Genomic DNA, 17,222 nt, shown 5'->3' with positions numbered 1-17,222 from the left:
AAAAAAATAAATAAAATGTAAGAAATAAACAAGGATATTATTCATGATGATATAGCTTATATTATTAATAAAAATTCTCATATAGTTAATAAATTTATTTTTAATTTTAATAAAATTTAACGTACTTATATCTTTTGCCAGTTCAGTGTTAAAATCATTGATTTCAACACTATCCATTTGATGTAAAAGTTGATCCTGTTCAGTTTTCTGACTAGTATTATCTTTGATTATACTTTTATTTTGTGTATTTACCCAAGAGCTGTTAGGAACTTTATTAAAATTGTTATCAACATTATTTTCTTTACATAAATTTTTTAATGGTACTATTGATTCATCTAAAATAATAATAATAATAATTTTATGTTTATAATTAAATTTTTTTAAAAAAGTTTTTATGTTTGACATCATTATAAGTAAATGGATAAAATTTATACTATAATATTATTTTTTATAATTATTAAAATGCTAAAACAAAATTCTTATAAACTAATAATATAATAAAATTTGATAAAATAATTTTTTAATATCAATTAATCACTGAAAATTACTATCTTCATTGTCACTCTCTTCAATGATACTTTTTCTTGTTAAACTATGAGAAGATATTCTTTTTTTCTTAGAGTAATTTCTTAATTCATTTTCTCCATCAAATTCTGTTACAACAATATTAGCAACCATAAATTGATTTCCATCAATATCAACACTATATACTCCAGAATCACTTTCTTCTGTATTATGAATAATAAGATAATGTTTTTTATTATTAATTACATGTTCAATTTTATTTTCATTTCCTAAAAATATATCTTTACCATTTTTTTTCCATATAAATTTTTGAACAAATTCATCATCCTCCAATTCACATGCAATGGTAGCTGTTGAGTTTAATGAAACAACATACTCAGCCAAATTTTCTTCATCATCTGTTGATGATACAGTTATCTCTTTTTCTGTAATCATTTCTTCAATTACCAAATTTGTTGAAGTTGTTTCTTCACCACAACATGCATAATATGTTCCCTGATCTGATAAATTTGTATGATTTATAATAATTTTATAAATATTATTTTTAATATCATTATCAAAATTAATTTTATCACTCATATGAAGAGGTTGCCTATCTTTATACCATATTAAATTATGTACTTCTTTATTAGTTTGACATGTTATAATTGCTTTTTGACCCTCCATAACAAAAAGTGTTTGAGGTGGTGAAATAAATTTAGGTATACTTTTAGTTATACTATCACTCATACCATCTTCAATTGAAAGATATGCAACTGGATAAATATTATTCATTACTTCTAAACTATATATATCAGCATCATTTTCATTAACATTATTAATAATTAAAACTTCTAAGAGATCATGAGATATTCTATCAATTCTTCCATTTTCATATGATATTCTATTTTTACCTTTAAACCATGAAACATCACCATCTCTACTAAAATTTGTATTTAATTCACAAGTTATTGATGCTGTTGAACCTTTTTTTATTATATATGTTGGTATGGTAAATTCATTACTTAATGGACTTTCTTCTCTACTAATAATTAAACTTTTATTTGAATCTTTCATTGATGATGAATGTGATAATATTGATTTTGAGGTACCATCATCTGTTATAATATTATTTTCAGTAACTAATACATTAAAAGGTATATTTTCTTGAATTTCAATATTTGTATCTAAATAATTTGATAAAATATTATTTTCATTATCATTATTATTATTTGATGAACCATTTAACATAATATTATATTCTAATTCAAAAAATGCCAATTCTTCAATATTATAATAACAAATGTCATTAAGTGACTTAGCAACTATTGATACATTTAATTTTGCAAGATTAATTGAAAATATTGAATCAGAGTCCTCATCAATAGACATTGAATTTTCTTCTTCATCACTTTTTTTTAACATTTTAGGTTCATATATTACTTTTGATAAATTACAATCATTTAATATGACACTTTTAGTATTGGTAACTGGTACATTTACCAAATTAAATAATATATCAACATTATTTGATATCTTATCTACTAATTCAATAAAATTACCCACTACATTAGCATATAAATTCACATTAATTTTTTTAACTACTATCAATCCATTATCAAAAAATGCCAAGGATGCCAATGAATCATTACTAGGAGATGTTTTTAAGTGTATTTTTTTTCTTAATTTTACATTAACATCAATTTCATTTATAATTATTTCATTATCATCAGTGTTATCTGTATTACACTCAACACTATTAATTTTTTCTAATTTTTGATTTTTATCTTTAATTGTAGAAATTTCATTTGATTTTTTGTAAGATAAATTTTTTTGAATATTATTTCCTTTTAAATTTGATTTAATATTTTCATTTAATAAATTTCTATCCCATAATCTTTTTCCATGTATTTCAGTATCAGTACCATATTCACTTTCTTCAACAACTAATTGTACAGAACACCTTTCATCTAATAAATTTTGCCTAATTTTTTGTGTTGGTACATTAGTTGCTAAAATACATATAATATTAGCATTTGGTGATTTATTTGGAGAGATAAAATCAACAAATACACTGATATCATTATTTTTTTCTATTTCAAAATTATTATTCATTTTGTCATTTGATGTACTTGTATTAGGAGAATAATTAATTAATGAAGATGGTAATTGTATATTTTCTTGAATTTTTAATTCAATTAAACTATCTAATGTTGAATTATTAATATTTTCTTCAATAACATCTTTTACATTTGTTGGAGAAGTTTTTGTTACATTATGTTGTATTGATAATGTTTCTTGATTAATTAATGATTGATCATCAAATGTACTTATCTCATAAAATTGATCAACATCATCAGAATTATAAATAACATCTTTATCAATAAAATGTATAGGTTTAAGGATAATTAATATTTGTTCATGTTCCTCTTCACGAACTACTTTACAAGTAACTTTAATATTTTCTGTACCTAAATCATCATAATTACTAATAAAACAATTCATTTCTTCATTAATTTTCTTCTTATAATTTTTTTCTAAAGTTTCAATTAATTTATTTTTTTCCACATTTTTTTCATCTACCATAATTGTGTAACGTTTTTGTTGTTTTTCTAAACTATCAATTATATCTAATTTACTTCTAATAACATCAATATAAGCACAAACATTATTTAAAACATTAACAATAGTTTCTAAATTATTATCATATCCTTTTCTTTGCCTACACAAATCATAAATTGTTTGAATTTCATTATTTATTTTAAAAAGTAATGTATGAATAATATTTCTTTTTTCATATGTATTTTCTATGTCATCAATTTTTTGTGATGATATTATTCGTTCGTTAACTGAAGTTTCTAAATTACATAATTTATCTTTAACAACAGTTATAAGTGGTGTCATTCTTGCTAAATTATTTGATCTATCCTGTAAAAATGACATTTTTGATAATTTAACTGTTTTTTCAATTTCATTTTTATTATGTTCCATGTCTTTTGCTAATTTTTTTAATTCATTTCTTATTTCTTTTTCTTCTATATCAATAAAATTTCTTTGAATATTTTTTAATCCATTTTGTAATTCATCAATTGGAAGTTTGAGATCATTATAATTATTATTAATATTACTAGGTTTAATCATTTTAAAAGTAATATCATCTTGAATTGATTCAATATTTTTATTTACATACTCTTCACCCAAAATATTTTCAATAATTGAATCATCCTCACCTAAATTTTTAAATGTATTATCTTTATCAATATCATTTAAAACTTTGTCATCACAAGGCATCATTTTATTTAAAATTGCACTTTCTAATTGTGCTTTTTCTAATTCTTCTTTAACCATTGCATGAACTTTTGATACTGGTTCATTATTGGCAAGTTTCAATGACATATCAACAATTGCCTTTTCTAATTCTTTTAATTCTTTTTTTGTCATATTTGGAGATGATGAGGTATGGCGTAAATTTTTAAAATTATCATTTGCTTTTCTAAACATAATTTTTGATGATGATGTTAATGATTTTTTAACACTTTTAAATAATGTATTTATTGGTACAGTACTTAGATGATGCCTTGGTAATGAATGTGATTTAACTTGATTTGACATTCTATGAAGAGGACTTGATAATGTATCTCTTAATTTTCTTGTAAGACTATGTTTTGGTGATCGTGGTTTTGGTAAATCAGGTAAAATTATTTCTGTAAATCCAGCAGTATCTTCTTTTTCTACAACCCAATCCTGTTCAACTTCATTTGTCACCTCAACAATATTTTCATCACATATTATATTATCATTTCCTTGTAATTGTAATGGAGATGCTCTTACTAGAGTTATACTACCATATTTATTATTTATTGATGGTATAAAATATGGTGATGATTGATTTTCACAAATTGAATCAACTCTATCATCAATAGAATTATTTTTTTTAATATTTATCTTATTATTATATGATGAAAATAATTTATTTCTTGAATTCATGACATCATTTGATGTTGATGACATTATACGTGCCACCTCCTGTGAAGCAAGTGAACCACGTTTATCATTTTTTAGGTCATTAATAGGTGATATTGAATTTACCTCAAATGGTGTTGAGTTGAAGGAAGATGAAGCTTCAAAATTATGCTGTGTTTGGGTATCCATTATATTTTGAAATAATGGTATAGCTGTCTCATAACTATAATTTTCATTTTCATGTAATGATGCTTTCATAAATTCTGTTATTGGACTATTTTTAAATTTCCATAAATTTATCTTATCATCTTCATTTTCATCTTTAATATCATTTAAATTAAAATTTTCCTCAAGAGTTTCATAACATTTTGGCATTATAAAAGTACATTCTGTAAAATAGTCACTATACCTATTTGTTATATCAAAATCAAAAATAATTTCTTTTTCCTGTTGATTATCAAAGAAATCATTATTCTTTTTTTGATCATCATTATTTTGTGATGTACTGGAGGATCTTATTCTATTAAATAATTTTAATCCATATTTATTTTCTTTAATTGAATCATTTTTTTGACTATAACTTCCCTGTGAACTACTTCTTTTATGATTTATTAAACGATTTGGTAAATATTTTTTAGTTACTTTAATTATTTGTTCCATGTTAGAGGCTAATTTATCTAATTTAGAATTAATATTATTATTGTTTTTATTTGTTATATTTTCATTAAAGGATACTTTATCCATATTAATAGACTCCATTAATAATATAAAATTTTCATCAAAAATATAATTATTATTATTATTTAAAAAATAATTAATAGATACAAAATTATTAGTTAAATATTTGGTAGATGAAAATTTAAGTGGATTAAAATAAAAACCTTTTTCCTTTGAAGTAGGTAAATCAAAAATAAAAGATTTTATAGTATCACTAATTTGATATTTTTGTTCTCTATTAATGTTAACACAATTATATTTATCATATTCTTTACACATAATCTTCGATTGCCAATGTCCTTTATCTTGTATATTATTTGCTTTTTCTACTTTACACTCAAAATCTTTCAATAAAATTAAATATTCACCATTCTGTTGATCTAGAAAAATTAACATTGTTATAGATAAAGATATTCAATTTTGTGGTAGTCATTGAATAAATCTTGAAATCGACGATATTTACTGTGTTAAAATTTTATTCTTTCTCGGCATCAATGTCTCTATTGTTTAAATAAATAAAAATAATAGTGTAATAACTTTCCAATATATTAATGTATAATATTCAATTGATGCTGAGGTGAGAATGTTCAATGTATTGTGAATGTATTTTGAAATTTTTGACATAATTTAGTGTTTATGAAGAACTTATATAAAATAATTGATCTTTTTTTTAAATTTTTAAATATTTAAAATATTTTTTATTTATTATATATAATATATTTATAGTTATTAAGTAAAAAATTTTTTTTCTATCATTTCAATAAATAAAAGTTTAAAAAAACATATTTATAAAATACTACAATATAAAGCAAAATAAAATAAAAATAATGGCAAGTTATAAAATGATGTCAATACATACAATAATATTCAGATTTTTATTAAACTAACCTGATACTTCTAAATGACATTTTGTCTCTGATATTCCATGATTATTAATGGCAATTGCCTTATAATATCCTTCATTTAATTTATTTAAATTTATTATTGATAAAATTGAAATTCCATCTTCAGAAATAATTTTTATATTTCTAAAAAAAAGGATGTAATTAATAGAAAAATAAAACATACGTATCTAATTCATTAATTTCTTTGTTATTAAATTTCCAAATAATTTGAGGTAAAGGAGTTCCAGAAAAAATTACTTTTAAATTTACATTTTCATTTTCTTTTTTCTTCAAATCTTTTAATAAACTTAAAAATACAGGTCTTTGATGTGTGACACTATCAATTGATGATCCTAAGGATAATGATACTTCATTGTCATCAACAATATTAACATCAACTTTTTCAGGTTTTAAATTTATATTAGATAAAACTTCATTAAATATCTCTTCTGAATGATAGGTATTAACAACACAATCATTTTCAGATACATTTTTCTTTTGTAACCATACATCTTTTGCCCCAACTTCATTTTCAGAATGACTTTGCATCCAAATATAACTTACTTTTGATAAATTAACAGGAACTTCTAATACCTCAATGACACATATCTCATTATCCTCTACATTTACAAATTCATCATATGTAGAAGTAATGTTTGTTTCTTCTAATTGTGAAAATTTAACTGTTGCTTCTATCTTTATTGTTGTTTGATCAATTTCTATTATATTTAATTCATATGTAAAAGCATCATTCTTTTTAATAATATCTATTATAAAGTTTTCTTCCTTAATTATATTATCAATGTTTGATACAAATTTAGTATTTTCATCATTACTAATAATTCCTGAGTTTTGTGGTAAAACAACAGTTATAAAATTTATTTGATTTACATTATTTAAAGATGTTGATTCTTTTTCAAATTGTTTAATTGTTATTTCTTCACTATTTTCAAAATCTTGTAATTTGGAAAATACTGCTAAAACTGATGTATTGGTGATTTTAAATGTTCCACATTTCTTATTATCATTATTTTCTATAATTTTTTCATCATACTCATGTTCTTTAAAAATCATTTCCATGTATTTTGTATTTGTAATATAATTTTGTTCATTATTATCATCTGATTTAATAATATTTGATGATGCTGTAATATCAGGTATAATTGTAACATTATGAAAACATTCCTCACTAGGTTTATGTATTGTAAGAACAGTTGTACTTATTTCTTCTTTTTCTTCCTTAATTTCATTATCTTTTTCAGTTACTTTTATTTCAATTTCTTTTTTTGATATTTGTATACCTGTAAAAGTACCATCACATTTTTCATTAATTATTTCATTAATATTAAGTAGGTATTCATATTTTTCTTCTGGGCGTACAATATTAATATTTGTAATATTAGATATATTATTTATTTCTGATATTTTTAATAATGATTCTTCTATTAATTGATTTGCCTCATCATTTTTTATTATTTCAATTACCGAAACTTCATGAATAGAAGGACTATCAAAAGATATGTAATCTTTACCTATAATATAATCATTACTCTTTTCACATTCTTTTTCTTTTTCTAATACTATTGAACAAAAAACTATATGGTCTTGTGATTTATTTAATTCTGACAAATCATCATGATTTAAATTAAGTGTTTGATTAATATTTATATCATTTAATTGATTTGGTAATACAGTTTTATTATCTTCTATTTCTTCTGGTATTAATAAGTTAACTGTCTCTATAGTAGAAATATTTGTTGGAGAATTATTATCATGTATATTACTTTTTAAAACTTTTTCAACCCCTTCATAATTTTTTGATATAGTTGAAAAGCCTTCTGTTGCTGTAGCAAAACTTAATTCCTCATCAGAGATGTTAGTTGTCATATTATCTATATTTATTGACAATAATGATAAATATTCTGTATCATTTAAAATAATTCCAATAAAATCATTAGACATTTGTTGTGATCTTGATATAATTATATTTGATTCAACTTCATTGGTTTCCTCTTCAGTTTCATCAACTTTATTTATTATATTATCTAATTCATTAGCATCATCTATATTTTTATTTTTAAGATTACTCTCTGAATTTTGATCTCCAAAATTAGGTGGTAATAAGTTTAAGTCATAAATTGATTTATCCACAATTATTGTTTTACTTATTTGTTCACTCGCTTCATTACGTTCCAAAATTACATCATGATAAATGGTATTATCATCTACTTCTTCAATATTTATAAGAGGAATGTTTAATTGGTTGATTGTTTTATTATCTACCATCTCCTGTAATTCAATAAGATGATTTTCAGTTAAAGAATTTTGAATATTATTAACATTTTCAATATCATTCATATTTATTTCACAAAATTTATCTCCATTATTAAAAATATTAATATTTAATTCAACATATTCACTTTTTCTGTCATCATCTTCACTTCCATATCCAGAATGAAGTAGTGTAGGAACATCTACCTGTGCCACAATATTATGAATTTCTGATTCAAAAACTTTTTCTGTTATTTTTAAATTACAACTATATATTGCTTTTCCTAGTTTGTTTGAAGCTTTACAATAATAGTTACCAGAATTTGTCTCTCTATTTACATTTTTAATTGTTAATTGAGAATGTCCTGAGGTATTTATTATACAATATTTTCCATCAACAGAAGTTTCTAGTTCTTTGTCATTGAAGTACCATGAAACTTTAGGGGGTGGATGACCATGAATAATTGTATGAATTGTAATATTTTGACCTTCAGATACTGTATACTGTTCATTTTTAATTTCAAAATATGGTGCTCTATAACTTTTAGTATCAGAATATCGTATATCAGTACCACCTGTAACCATTAAATTATTTAATTTTTTTTCCTTCTTTAATAGATTTTTTCTTTTTTCTTCAGCTAAATATATTGATGATTCTTTCATTGCATCAACAAATATCTTTGCTACCAAGGTTGTTGCTATACTTTCAGCTACTTTAACTAATAATTTATAAGATTCAGGTCTTTTTTTAATTTCAGTTACATTATTTTTAGTTTTAAAATTACTATATATTGATAATGTATTATCTACTTTATCTAATGTATAAGTATCATTTCCTTTATTAAATTGTGGAATATTTTGAATTATATAATCTGCCACAATTTCTTCAACTGATTGTTTATGTACTTCATTCGTATTATTATCAACAATCTCTTTATTATCAATAATTATTTTACCTTTCATCTCAACGACACCTTTAACATTTTCAGCAATAACTAATAATTCACCTTCCATTTCTTTTGTTACTAAGGGAATAGAAAGTTTTGACTTTTGTCCATTATCATAACTACTATTTGAGAATGTACTTGGAATTGGATTACCATTTAAAAACCATATAAAAATACATTTATCACCAGCTTCTTTATTTAAAATTGCATCACAAGTTAGGTTATCACCTTCTTTTACCAAAATATTTCCTAATGTATTAATAAAGTATGGTTCACATATATCATTATTATATGAATCATCATCAAAACTTTTTTCTTTTAGATAAATAATGGTAAGTTCAGGTGTTCTTGAAAATAATACACCCTGACTATTACTAAATTGTACACCAATAACAGATGAATTTGATAATAAACAACTTATTGTCAATGTTGATTCAATACCATTTGATGTTACAGAAAAATCCTTAAATTCTTTTGACTGTGTACTATATATTTCACGTCCATTTATAAACCATCTAAAGTTACCTGGAATAGATGTATCAACAGAAGCATCTATTGATGTTACATATTGTTTTGATGGTTTATCATATTTTGTATATTCAAGATTAGAAATATTTTCTAAACATTTTTTAAATGATAATTTTTTATTAAAATTAATATTATTTTCTTTTTTAATTTTAATTTTTTGTGTTGATGTTGATATTGTTAAAATTGGTGTAATAAATTGACACGTAAATATTGTATCATTTTTACATACATATGGATTAAATGTTAATGTTGATGAAAATGGAGCTGTTTGTTTTATGAGGTATGGAGATAAATCTGAAAATCCAAATATTTCATTTTTATTTACAAACCATTTAAATTCTCCAGGTATGGTAGAATCGACATGAGTTGTTAAAACAAATGATGAAAGATTATCATCATGTTTCTCTAATGATAAAATAATTTCTGATATATGTTCCAATGATTGTATAAATTTAGGTGCCAAAATTTCATTTTTATTTTTGTTATCAAGAAACTTTTCATCTATTGAATTATTTAATATTTTTTCAAAAATTAATTTTGACATTGGTTTAGTACAAGTTTTTAAAATACCATTTGCATTGATATATTCAGCTCTTATTACAAGACCCTGAGGTAAATCATTTTTAATGATAAGTTTAGATGAAACATTATTTGATTTTATTGAAAAATAATCACCATTAATAATTTCACTATCATTAGCAAACCATTTAAAGTATCCATTATTTAATGGTTCAGCATTTATTTCAACTATCAAATATACTTCACTACTATTATTTTTTTTATCAACAATATAATTATTTATATTATCTAAGTTTTTGGTAAAATATATTTCTTCATTTTTATTAACTTGAGGTGTTTTTGGATCATTATATAAAACAAAAATTTTACATCCTGCTTTATCTTCTCCAATTTGATTCATAGCTGTAACTTCATAAATTCCTTCTTGAGGTTTTAATAATATAAGTTTTGATTTATTTATATCATTTTCAATTATTATATTTTTGGAAGATTTTAATTCAAAATGTCTATGATGCCATAAAAAGATTGCTGGTGGGATACTTTCAACTTCAACAGACAACTCAATTTTCTCATTTTCTTTAACTTTTAATGAATTGGCAAATTTTTTTGTAATTCTTGGTGCCATAGGCAAATCTTTTTTCTTCAAATTTTTATTAACTTTAACAAATGAATTAAAATCAATATTAGAATTATTTTTCTTGTTATTAGTCAAACTTCCAATTTCTATTTCTTCTATATATTCACTTGTAACTCTAGTTTCAATTGTTGCTTCACCATGTGGATTAGAGGCAACACATTTATAAATACCAGAGTATGGTTTTTGAAAAACTGCTTTTGAATGATTCTCAGCTACCTGTTCAATTGATATTATTGAAGAAGGTTTGACTTCAAAGTTTTTATGATACCATTTAAAAGCTGAAGAGGGAGATGATTGTACTTTCATTTCAAGACTTAAAGATTCTCCTAATGATACATAGATTTCTGATGGAGGAATTAAAGTACTATTCATATCAATAATTGGTTTTTGTGGTAATGGTTGAGCAATATTTTTAGTAACATAACATTTATTTACTACTCCTGGAGTTGGTATGGGGGTAAAAGCATTTACATTTTGAATGAATTTATTTTTATCATTGTCAGAGATATAATTATTTAAGTATTGATTAGAATTCTCCTTAACAATACTATTTTGATATTTTTCATTATTATCAAAATTATTCCATTTAATTATCATATTACTTTTTTTAATATTACCATGAATGTTACGAGGTAAACTTTTATAATTTTTTTCAATAAAGTGTTTGTTTGTTGAATCTCCAACTATTGAATAATCATAGGAACAATTTTTTGAAAAACTTTGTTCATCATACTTTTTATCAGAAGCAATTGATAAGTAACCGGTACTTTCAATTTGACCAACTTCAGTACGAGCAATGACTTTGTACTCTCCAGCCTCAGGCATTTTAATTAAAATTAAACACCTATTTTTTGATGGATAATAAAATTCATAATTCAAGTTAGTTTCATCAAATTGTTTATTATTATGATACCAAAAAAATTGAACAGGTAATAATGATTCAACTTCAACATCAAAGACAGCTTCTGAACCTAAGTCAACAATTAAATTTGGTATTTGATTTACAAAGAATGGAAAATTTTCGACATCTTTAACATTTGTTACACTATCACTCAATGATACATGATCATTAATTTTTAAAGAAGTTGAAAATCTTTTATGTTTTTTTGTATCATTATCTACTTTAACATATCCATAACTTCTAGAAATACCATATCCATTATTTGCCTTACAAGAATAAATTCCTTCTTCAGGTTCTTTAACAATAATTTGACTAATATTTAATCCATGAATACATGAAACTTTATCACCTTGTTTATTAACAATATTTTTATCATTAATTGTCCATTCAAAAATTGCTGGTGGATCACTATCAACCTCAACAAGTAAATTTAATTTATCAGTTGCCAAAACACGATAAGCTTGTATCATTTTTATAAATTTTGGAGGTTTCTTATTACATAAATTTTTTATTTCAGATGACCAATGTTCTTCAATAAAATTAACAGTATCCGTAGTTTGACTTCTATGACAATGTAACTCTTCTATTCCTATACAATTTTTTAATTCACGTACAAGTACCAATGACCGATCAGTTGAAATTGATGTCATTCCTGATGGTATAGAATTAAAATTTGTAATATTTCTATTGGTATCATTATCAGTTTTACTATCAACATTATTTTTCGATAAATTATTAGACTTTTTCATGATGGAAAAAAAATTAGTTTCGATATCGTATGTTAACAATGTTCGATCTGCAATATTTTAAATGATTATATGATTATTTTAAAAAATACTAACTTAAAAAAAATGTTAGTAATATTTTCTAAAAAAATAATTAGATTACAACGATATTAGATTAAATAAAATATAATGATAATTGAATGTTATTTTGTTATGATATTATTAATTATAAAAAAAATAATTATATTACTACAAATTTTTTACTTTTTTTTTAAAATATACTTTACATTCAAATTTATATTAATAGATTATAATAATTAAAAATAATATGAGTATAATGAAAATAAGTTTATTTAACTGTAAAATATAATAATTTTTATTATTATATAATGTATATAAATGTAAATTAGAAGTATATAATAATAATAAAATTTATTCAAGCTTCATATTGTAAAGTGTTTTATAAGAAATGCCAAGTTTATATTGGATATTTATATTTAAACATAGTTATATGTTAATCCTGTGAATCAACATATTAAAAAAGTTGCAAGGTTAGCTAATACTTAACAATCAGAGATATTTGGCAGTTGTCTGATAAATGAGAAAGAATAATACTATATTGCTACTGAAATTGATTGAGATAAATTTATATTAAAATTTGTTATTATTTGTATATTATTTAAATTACTTCATTTCTTACTTTACTTTAAATAATTTAAATATTCATATTATATCTTGTTATTATTATCTCATATATGAATTTTCACAATGATATATCTTATTTGTTTTTTTTTAAAAGTATATCTTTTTATTTAATATATATTTCGTATGTTCTTTTTTTTTTGGTAATTATAATAAAAATGACCTATGCAATGATAAAATAATAAAACAAATAGAAAAACACTTTAAAATAAGATATAGGTAGTAATTTCTTTTAAAAGTTTTTTTATTTAATATTATCTTGTCATCAAATTTTAAAAAGAATTTGATTTGATTATAAAGTTTTTCATTTTACATTTGATTGATTTTATGATGGATGGTTTAAAATCTTTTTTTATAAAACCTATTATAAAAGTTGTAGTTTTGGGAGATTCAGGAGTAGGTAAAACAGCAATAGTGAATCGTTTTACTGAAAATTATTATTCACCCAAAAATAAAGCTACAGTTGGTGTTGATTTTAAAAGTAAAGATATATTGTTTAATAATGTTAGTGTAACATTGCAGGTAAATATAACAATTTTTTTTATGACACATGTATATATTAATTAGATATGGGATACTGCAGGTGAAGAGAGATTTAGATCTTTGGGAGTCCAATATTTTCGGGGTGCTGATTGTTGCATTTTGGTTTTTGATACCACAAACAAATATTCTTTTTCTAGATTACAATATTGGAAAGAAGAATTTTTAATTCAAGCTAATCCTTTAAATTATGATGATTTTCCATTTATTGTTATTGGTAATAAAATTGATGATAACAATCGCCTTGTGCCAAATGAAACAATAAATGAATGGAGGATGAGAAATAAAGATACCCCTTATTTTGAAGTATCAGCAAAAGAAGATTTAAATATTCAAGCTGCATTTAATATTATACCAAAAGTTACAATGCAAAAAACATTTTTTGATGACAAATACAATAAAATTAATCTTGATGTAATATCTCTTCAAAAACCTGAACAAAATTCAAAGAACAAACGTAGATGTTGTTGTTAATAATATTTAATATATTTTAAAAAAAAGATGAAATTTTTAATAATAAATGTTATAAATATCTTTAAAATAAATATACATTTCTTAACAGTGGCCTTGTAAATATTTTATCTTTTTTTTTGTTATAAAAAAATATTTATTGAAAATTAAGCTTTAAATATTATTATTTATCATATTACATTACTGCACTATTAATTATGATTATTAGAATTGATTATTATTAATAATTTAATATATATTTACAAAGTAATTTTCGATAACTTAAATAACATAACTTTTATTAGAGAGCCCAATTAAAATAAAATATTCCACTTTAAACATTATAAAGTTAATTTTTTTTACATATAACAATATCTTTTATATTCTATATACTAATGATACGAAGATATCAAAAGAAATTTCATGAAAATTTTATAATGACATCATTGTTCAATTAATTTATAAAATTATTAGCCATTATATAAATAATTTTGTTTATTTAATCAGCAAATCTTTGTTAACATCACTAAGAAATACACCCATTTTCTATAGAATATTTTCCAATTAAATCTTTTATTTTTTGAGAAACGAAATACAAATTATTTTAAAACTCTATTTTTATATTTCTTAACAAAATGAAATTTTTTACATTTAAAAATTTAGTATTTATTTTAATATTTTTAATAATAATTAATGAAGGAAAATATATTAAAAATAATAATAATTGGCAATGTAAAGGGCCACGTTTCAAAAATATACCTACAAAAAATGATATATCAAATAATTGTATGAAATGGCAATATAGTATGTTTAATTAAAAAAATTTTTTTTATTAGAAAAAATATTTAGGCAATATTGTTGGATGTTGTAGTGTATTTAAAAAATGTGAACAGAATGAAAAAAATATTTCAAATTTTGGTGATGATGGTGCAACAGTATTTTGTAATAAAAAATATATTCAATGTATGGAAAATACTCTTTATTGGGAAATAAATGATCGTTGTGAAAAAATTGTGGCACATTTTATTAAAAATTTTAAAAAAAACCAGCTACCTACTCATTTTATATAAACTTTTTTTAGCTAGTGTATTTTAAAAGTTTAATCTTACCTATCTATATAAATTTTCAATCAAATATATAAGATTATTCAAAAAAAATTTCAAACATTTTAATTAAATTATATAACTTTAATTTTTTTAACTTACTGTTTCTTATTATTTTTTGTTTTTATAATACAACTGATGTAAATTTTTTTTAAATGTTTTTTAATTTAGGTATTCAAAAATTACCATTTAGAAAAATATTTATTATCAATAATTAAAATGTCATATTTTAATATTATTAAAAGAATAAAAATTACAAAAGACATTTTTTTTTAAATTAAACTATATATATTTGAAAAATAAATAAAAAATTTTTTTTATACAAAAAATCATTTAAAATTTATCATTTTTTTTAAAATTATTAGTTTCACAAAAAATGAATGTATTTGTATAACATTTTTTTTAAATTCTATAAATATAACATACTCAAAAATATGAAAGTTATATATTAATAGCATGAAAATATAAATAAAAGATATCTGAATAAAAACTTTCTACTCTCTAAAATGATACATTTTTCAAGAAATATTTAAATGCAAATAAACTTAATATATATGTAAATAACATAATAAATTATTATTATTATTTGTACAATTTAAAATAAAGCAAATTTTGAAATCACATTAAAAAGTTTAAAAAAAAATATTGTACTTTATTTTGAGTATTTAACTAGTCAATTTATCACTAATTTATTAATGAAATATATGGAAAAATTAATTTTTAATAAATATTTATTCATTTAAAAGATATATTAATTAAAATGATTTATTTACAAAATAAAATTTAAAAAATTTTTTTATATTAGCAGAAAAAATATTCAAAATAAATATACAAATTTATGCTTTATACTTCAAATTTTTGTCACAGGTAAAAATGGATAATATGATCTATGTTATATAGATAGTAAAAAATGAGTTATATATAAATATACAACAAACAATAAAATACATTTAATAACATATATTAAATAAAAATTAATAATCCTTTTATTGTCATTTGGCAAGTTGTTTTATCAAATTTTAAAAAGATACATTATATTAATGAAAGTATTGAATTATAAAAATCCATACGATATTTAATATATAATAGAATGTTTAATTTTTTATTATAATATTATATATTAAGAAAAAATTTTTTTAGAAGTTAAACTTAATACTATATTGTTTTAATTAACTTCATTAAATACTTTTTTAATATGCTATATTTTAAAAAAGAATATTATATATAAAAAGATATATTGAAAGAATAAAATTTTATTATATCAATATACTAATTAAAAACGGTTTCATAGATAAAAATTGTGAATAAAAAGCATTTAAAATAAAATAAAAACATTTAAAAAATTAAAATTATTTATTCTGTAAAAAATTTTAATTTTAAGAATTATAATAAAGGAAAAATATTAATTATTTTAATATAAAAATAATGATTTTTTTCCATTTAAAGTAACTATTTTCTTCCATATGAATAAGAATTAGATGGGTCTTTATATCTTTGTGTTACAGGTTCTAATTTACTCCTTTGATTAATATTATATATTTTTTCAGCAAGCTCTATTGTAGCACCAAAAGGTAAACCACGTTTTCTTATTACATTAAGATCTTTGAAATTAAAACGGGATAAAAAACTTTCTCCCAATTGAATAAATAATAAATAAATAAATAGAAATAATACAATAATTTTATTGGTTTTAATGAAAATCATATTAAGCTTAGAAAATATTTATTAACTTTGATAAAATTATAGTTAAATCGTTTTTATACTACTTTAAAAGACTACTAATTAAACTAACATCAAATGATATTGAATTAAAAATAGATGTTTAGTTTAC

The 17,222-nt window shown here is 21.3% G+C and overlaps 3 protein-coding genes across 3 annotated transcripts in view; 2 read left to right on the top strand and 1 right to left on the bottom strand.

Annotated features, from left to right (window-relative positions):
• Positions 1-12,620, bottom strand: part of SRAE_1000223200 (Immunoglobulin subtype 2 domain and Immunoglobulin subtype domain and Fibronectin, type III domain and Immunoglobulin-like domain and Immunoglobulin I-set domain and Immunoglobulin-like fold domain-containing protein) — a gene marked incomplete at both ends in the record, with an annotated part of 39,544 nt that extends 26,924 nt beyond the window's left edge. Inside the window, 4 exons of the mRNA XM_024649284.1 lie at positions 126-335; positions 549-5,564; positions 6,073-6,212; positions 6,253-12,620. Coding sequence (XP_024503177.1) covers positions 126-335; positions 549-5,564; positions 6,073-6,212; positions 6,253-12,620 — 11,734 coding nt within the window. The remainder of the gene's footprint in view (positions 1-125; positions 336-548; positions 5,565-6,072; positions 6,213-6,252) is intronic.
• Positions 12,621-13,625: 1,005 nt separating this feature from the next.
• Positions 13,626-14,312, top strand: SRAE_1000223100 (Ras-related protein Rab-7a; the record flags this gene model as incomplete). Its single annotated transcript, XM_024649283.1, has 2 exons — positions 13,626-13,820; positions 13,866-14,312. The coding sequence occupies 2 exons, from the start codon at positions 13,626-13,628 to the stop codon at positions 14,310-14,312; spliced, it is 642 nt and encodes a 213-aa protein (XP_024503176.1).
• A 764-nt stretch (positions 14,313-15,076) lies between these two features.
• On the top strand, positions 15,077-15,358 carry SRAE_1000223000 (Hypothetical protein; the record flags this gene model as incomplete). Its single annotated transcript, XM_024649282.1, has 2 exons — positions 15,077-15,092; positions 15,138-15,358. 2 exons carry the CDS (start codon positions 15,077-15,079, stop codon positions 15,356-15,358), a joined length of 237 nt encoding a protein of 78 aa, XP_024503175.1.
• Positions 15,359-17,222: the final 1,864 nt, after the last annotated feature.

The sequence above is a fragment of the Strongyloides ratti genome (genome assembly GCF_001040885.1).
Source record: "Strongyloides ratti genome assembly S_ratti_ED321, chromosome : 1".
Lineage (NCBI taxonomy): Eukaryota > Metazoa > Nematoda > Chromadorea > Rhabditida > Strongyloididae > Strongyloides > Strongyloides ratti.
Note: the sequence above shows the minus strand (reverse complement) of the source record. Positions and strands in the feature narration are given on the sequence as shown.